The 5704-nt window shown below is 40.3% G+C and overlaps 1 protein-coding gene across 2 annotated transcripts; it reads right to left on the reverse strand.

Moving 5' to 3' along the window:
• Positions 1 to 235: 235 nt before the first annotated feature.
• Positions 236 to 5432, reverse strand: LOC7460958 (nitrate regulatory gene2 protein). Of its 2 annotated transcripts, XM_024601980.2 has the most exons (5): positions 3949 to 5432; positions 3429 to 3915; positions 2803 to 3002; positions 2140 to 2363; positions 236 to 1410 (listed from the first exon to the last, which is right to left on the reverse strand). In XM_024601980.2, exons 1-5 carry the CDS (start codon positions 4891 to 4893, stop codon positions 630 to 632), a joined length of 2637 nt encoding a protein of 878 aa, XP_024457748.2. In that variant the 5' UTR covers positions 4894 to 5432; the 3' UTR covers positions 236 to 629. The 2 variants fall into 2 exon arrangements, with proteins under 2 accessions (XP_024457748.2, XP_024457747.2); XM_024601979.2 differs by having other exon boundaries at positions 3429 to 5432.
• Between the last annotated feature and the right edge of the window lie 272 nt (positions 5433 to 5704).

Raw genomic sequence — 5704 nt, forward strand, 5'->3', positions numbered from 1 at the left:
GGATTTTGTAGAGTGAGAACTCCACTAGCCTTTAATAAACCATTCTAATAACCACTCAAGGATCGAAATCTAACGGAAAATTCAGTGTTGACTACAATTGTCCTGCGAGCCAAGCATTCTGACCTGCGAATTGATCATTCCAAAAATCACAAGGTACAACCCTTCGCCTTCCATTAATATTATCACCAAATTCGTGTCAGAAGAAAACATGACAGACGTAGATTATTCAAATGTATAGGAACAAAAATGAGTAGAGCTCCTCAATTTCATTACCAAGTACTTCAATGAAAAAAATTACGTTTTTTTCCTACATCAAAAAGTCTACATACATAAACCATCTGAATCCTCCATCCAGTCCAGCTACACCAGGTACATCCACCAACAACCAATCAACCAATAAATGAATTTCTGTACAAAATTTCCTACATATCTATTCAAGGGTTAGGGAAGAACCAATTGTAAAGGAAACAACGTTTGACCTCACAAATTTCTATAAGCAATTCTACTTCATTGTGTTATCTAAGTGGTTCTTCAACCCATTGTGCCTAATCTCTATTGGTATATTTGTTTTTTTTCCTTTCCTACGGATCGATTATAAGTGATCCAGGTAAAACATGCTGATGCATTTCCTATGGGCGTCCAGCATCTTGAAGCCTAATTTCTTCATGAGCTTTCAAAAATTCTGAAGTGAAGCTGCCCAAAGCCTCAAAAATTGGGACCAAACCTGCTTGTAAACTACTAGAAGCTGCATCATGAACTAATTTGGCCGCTTCCTTGTGCCTTGCTCTCTCTTCTTCCAATTTCTTCCTCATTGAATCCAAATCCACCTTCAGATCATCTAGCGGTGAGATTCCACTATCTGAAGGAACCTTTGACGTACTTTTATCTAATGATGCATCATGCTCATGCTCGATCCTTTCCTTCTCCATACGTAGGGTTTTAAGCCGTTTCTCAAAATCCTTTGTAAGGTACTCTGCTTTGATCCTCTGTCGTTGCTCCTCACCTTGCCGTTCCCACAACTGATGCAAACTTGAAGCAAAACCAAGCATCGCATTTTCAACTCCCTCCTCAGAAACCCTACCTATTGCCTGGTACCAATCATTGCAAATTACAAAAATAGGCGGAGCACCAATCCTACTTGGGGAAAATGGCGCAATCCCATCAGGGGTTTCTTCAGGTTCCTGGTTAAGACACCTTAAAAGCCACCTATTTAATGACCCAACATAAGATTTTTGGGTATTAATCCAGTTGTTAAAGCAGGTGCACCAATTGATAAGCTCCATTTCAAGTTCAACCGTGGCTTTCAAACCAGAATCTCTCTGTGCCTTAAGAGAGCGAACTTTGCTTTCCATGATAGCTTGGAACTGCTTCTGGTGACATTTGTGCATGGACTTCCACATCCTTATCAATCTGCAAATAAAAGTCAATGATCATATAAAAATGGAAGATTACAAAACACCCAAGAACAAATAACTGAGAGCACAAAAAAAAAAAAAGAAGCTCATGCGTTGGCTTTTTCTCCCATCTTCTAGTGATTTACGCATGCCAAATGGCAGCACTAGGACATATGAACACCCGGAAGTCTTCAAGTATCACAATTTCCTCTAGACCCACAAGAAAGAGTGTACAAGGGTTATCAACACTTGAGTGAAATACCTCATTACTCCCTAAAAATGTACAAGATGATAACTAAACCAAGTAGCAACTGGAAATGAAGAATATTGATGGGTCCAAACAGCAGAAATGTCCATCTACTTGTGCATGTAACCAAATGATTCAGTGAACAAGGAGAAGCCAAGACTCAAACCAGTTTATTAAATTCCTTTTAGTAAAGACCAGTGATAAAGGTCACTTTACCAACATGCCCCATTTCTTTTCATCTCAATGCAGGATCAGAAGCATTGATGGTGTGTGAGATCGCTATAGTTCTTGGTCACAAATCAACCCTGGTTCGAGTAACCTAAAAATGCTGCATCCTTGTATGGACAAATGGCAAGCAATAGTCCCCAAGGACCAACCATCCACACATTTGCCCTAAAAGACCTAAAATACATATTGTGCATATAAGAAGTGCAAGTTATGAACTCCAAATTGCTTACTTAGCATTGAAAAGACCAAGGAGCATAGCTGTTAACATACCCGTGAATCAATTTAGTGATCTGAGGCTCCAATTCTTCATCCCTCAACCTGTGTATCTTACTAGATATAGCATCAACAGCTCGGATACAAACATTGATTTTTGTCAGCAATTTTCTTACTGAAGCCTGTGTAGCATCAATTTTACTAGACTCAGCTCCACGGTCATCCAATATTTTTAACCTTTTGCACTGCTTTTCATACATGACTCGTAGCCGCTCTTCATCCTGAACATTCGCAGAAACACTTCACATGGTAAGAAATATTCAACAGCAACTAAAGTAATAGCACAGCAATTAGTACTCGAAACATCTTTCATAATATAAAGGCAATTAATTTTTGAGAATTTTCCCTTCTGTTTTCTCCAAGGATAATATCCTTTTCTCAGATATCATTAGCAGGCATGTTTAAATAATATTATAAATCGAAGACCAGTTGAACACTCAAACACTTGAACAAGATCCACTGTGAGGAAGAAAAACAAATAAGTCAACATTTCCATGTATAATAATTTGTTGGTGACGCAGAAAAAAAAATTCCTTGTGTAAGCTTATTAACCGGAAGCTGTTTAACAAGTATTGAGCTCAAACTTAATTATCAGATGAATATTCGAAAAATAAAATCATGGCAGCCAAAGAAGAAAGCCGAAGCTTCAATGCCCCATACCTTCACTTCCTTGTATAGTTTCTTCTCCCAAGCATAAATTTCCTGTAGAGTAGATGAAAGGTTTCTGTGCCTTGGGTCAAAGTCATTTCCAGGTTCGGCAGCATAAGCTTTAGCCAATTTCATTGTCCTAGAAGAAATGCGTGCTGATGGCCTTGCAGGAGGGTGGGAAGACCCCAAATACAGGATCCTGGAAAGAATCACTGCACCAAGGCATGTTAGTTTTACTTGAGCGGCAAAATTAATGTATTTGATAGAGATCATACTTGAATCTGACATAACAAGGGAAGTAAGTTATCTCCAGTAGGACCCAGAGAGAACGGATGAGGCATTAAATTAAATTAACATTCAAGTTAATATCATTTCCAATATTTCAAATCCTAGTCGTGTGTGATATCATAGAGCAAATTTTCCATGGGTATTCTTAAAGGAAATCTAACCATTGAGAGAATAATTTCTTTCATTCTAAACTTTAACCTAGACTGCAAAGGTGTGAGAGTATATATGATAGACAATACGCCAAAAAAAAAAAAAGCATAAACCCAAAAGGGAGCCTGAGCATTCTGTCTAAGCAACAATCAAGAAAAGCACTATAACTAGCATAACAAAAATACAAAACAAAATCCTACCTTTAAGCAGGGTACTTCTTCGCTGGTGTTGGTAAGGCAACTTGCTCACCTCAAGCATTAATGCAACCTCTTTCCCATAATCATAAGCAGTCTCAAACTCATCGCTGATTTCCTTGACCACGTCTTGAAGATCCCTTGTGCCATGAGCCGACAATGTAGTAGTAGAAGTAGCAACACTACTATGCTTTGAAGACTCAACATCCATTGTTACATTAGATGCATCTTCAACCTCAAAAGTGACCCCCTTTTTCCTCACAGTCCCCTCTCCGGGACTCTTCGATACAATGCTATCAGGACTCTGAATTGTATCCGGACTCATACTGCTCTTAATTCCTTTACCCTTAATTGACTCTAAACTCTCACTACTACTTGCAATATGCCCAGATTTTGAAGTACCCTCTCCGTAATTCCTCTTCATTTCCTCATTAAATTTCATTTTCCCATTCAAATCCATGTCTTCACTCGCTTTCTTCTTCTCTTTATGAACCTCTTTCATCGCTTTCTTCTTCTCTTTATGAACCTCTTTCATCGCTTCTTGCTCCGCTTCATCTTCCAAATCAGGTATCCCTTCTCTCTCCCTCACCTCCTTCGAATCCAGGCTACTGGTACTCGACCCATACCCGTATCTCGCATTGGGATAATAACCCGGATACCCACCACTCCCACCATTATCGTATGCATCAAACACGTTGAAATAATCCCATGTCGACACTTTCGGTGGCGATGGTGGCACCGGTGGTGGCTTTTCGGGAGATGGCTGTCTTGCGGGCGATCCCATCATCGGGTACCCAAAATACCCACCTCCATAATAACCCGAAGACCCATTTACAGACGGGTCCTCATACACCACCTTTTTGGCCGGGGTAGCAGACCTTTTCATATAAAACGTATTAGAATACGAATTCTCATGCGGGTATGGATACGGGTACTGGTTATAGTACGGGTTATCTCCTGAATAATTAGGAAAGCCCCAATTTCCTTGAGGTTGTTGATAATCAGTAAAATTATTATTGTAAGAGGTTGGAGGCACCTCTCTTACGGCTTCTTCTTCCTCTTCAGGGGTGTCATGAAAGCGGATATGACCCGATGAGTCCGATTCGGTATCCGACCCGGAAGACAAATGCAAATGCGAATCTTCAACCTCGTCGTCTTTACTTTTGCTGTCTGCAGAGTGCGAAAGTGAGGTTGAAGCAGAGGAATCCTTCGATTTGTGCCTGGATTTTCCTTCGCGAGGCGGTAATGTTAGTACGGGAGAGGCAGGAGAAGTAGAGGAAGAGGCGATCACGAGCCCTTCATCGACAAATCGGCGAATCGCGTCGCCGACTTCCCTGAGTGAATGGAAATAAGCCACGTGTGCAGCAGCGAGAGCGTAGCGGTGGTCGGAAGCAGCTTTGATTTCTTCTTTGCGCTCTCTGCAGAGAGTTACTAGTGGTAAATCATCCACCTTAGATCCTCCACAGCCCATAGCAAGGAGAAAGGAAAGCAAGTTTGATCAAGAGATGAAACGGTGTGGTTTTCATGGTGATTGTGTAATAATTCTAGAAGGAGAGGGCATTGTTTTGTGGATCAGTGGTTCTTTTCAGTGCACGGAGAAAGCGGTGGTCACAGATGTATGAGAAATGTACAGAATAGAAACCATGGTGGGAACTTGAATCTGACGGTTGATATTGGAACTGCGATTTTGAGTATTTTATTGTTTTTTGAAGAAGATGGACGGAAACTGAGACATGTTCGGGTTTTTTTTAACAAAAAAAAAAGAAGGGAATATTGATGTATAGAGATTTGTGATTGCAGTCAGGGAGGTGTCAGAGAGGGAGGGGGAAGCAGAAGAGGGGTTGCGGAGGGGTCCATGTCCTCTTCTTCTGTGCAGGGTTTTTGCAGAGAAAAGGAGGGAGAGTTGAGAAGAGAAGAAGACTCGTGGAACCCGCCAGCCAATTGTAACGGACCTTTGTCATTATGATCACTCGGGTAGTTTTCTTTTTGCCTTTTTCTATCTTACAGCCTTCTGGTTTGATTGGTCGTTGGGGTAAAAAGACGCCCGCTTTTTAACAACAAAAAGAAAAATTAAAAAGCGAAAAAAACAGTGCTTCTCTCTTGTCAGGAAAGTTCTATTTCGTTTTGGTTCAGTGTTAAAAAACGACGTGTCATCAGTCAATGTGGATACACGCTTGAGGCGCGTTTTTTTAAAATAATAATAATTAGGAGTGCTAATAAAAAAAAAAATTATTTCAAAGAAGTTGAATGGTTATTTACGTAAAAATAAAATAACTGTGTTC

Source organism: Populus trichocarpa, chromosome 5, assembly GCF_000002775.5.
Source record: "Populus trichocarpa isolate Nisqually-1 chromosome 5, P.trichocarpa_v4.1, whole genome shotgun sequence".
Taxonomy (NCBI): Eukaryota; Viridiplantae; Streptophyta; class Magnoliopsida; order Malpighiales; family Salicaceae; genus Populus; species Populus trichocarpa.

Coding starts and splice junctions, on each gene's coding strand:
- LOC7460958 (XM_024601979.2), bottom strand. CDS start 4,893: ATGGGCTGTGGAGGATCTAAGGTGGATGATTTACCACTAGTAACTCTC. Junction 2,364..2,802: donor AACTATACAAGGAAGTGAAG/GTATGGGGCATT, acceptor GCGAATGTTCAG/GATGAAGAGCGGCTACGAGT. Junction 1,411..2,139: donor ATCACTAAATTGATTCACGG/GTATGTTAACAG, acceptor TTTTATTTGCAG/ATTGATAAGGATGTGGAAGT.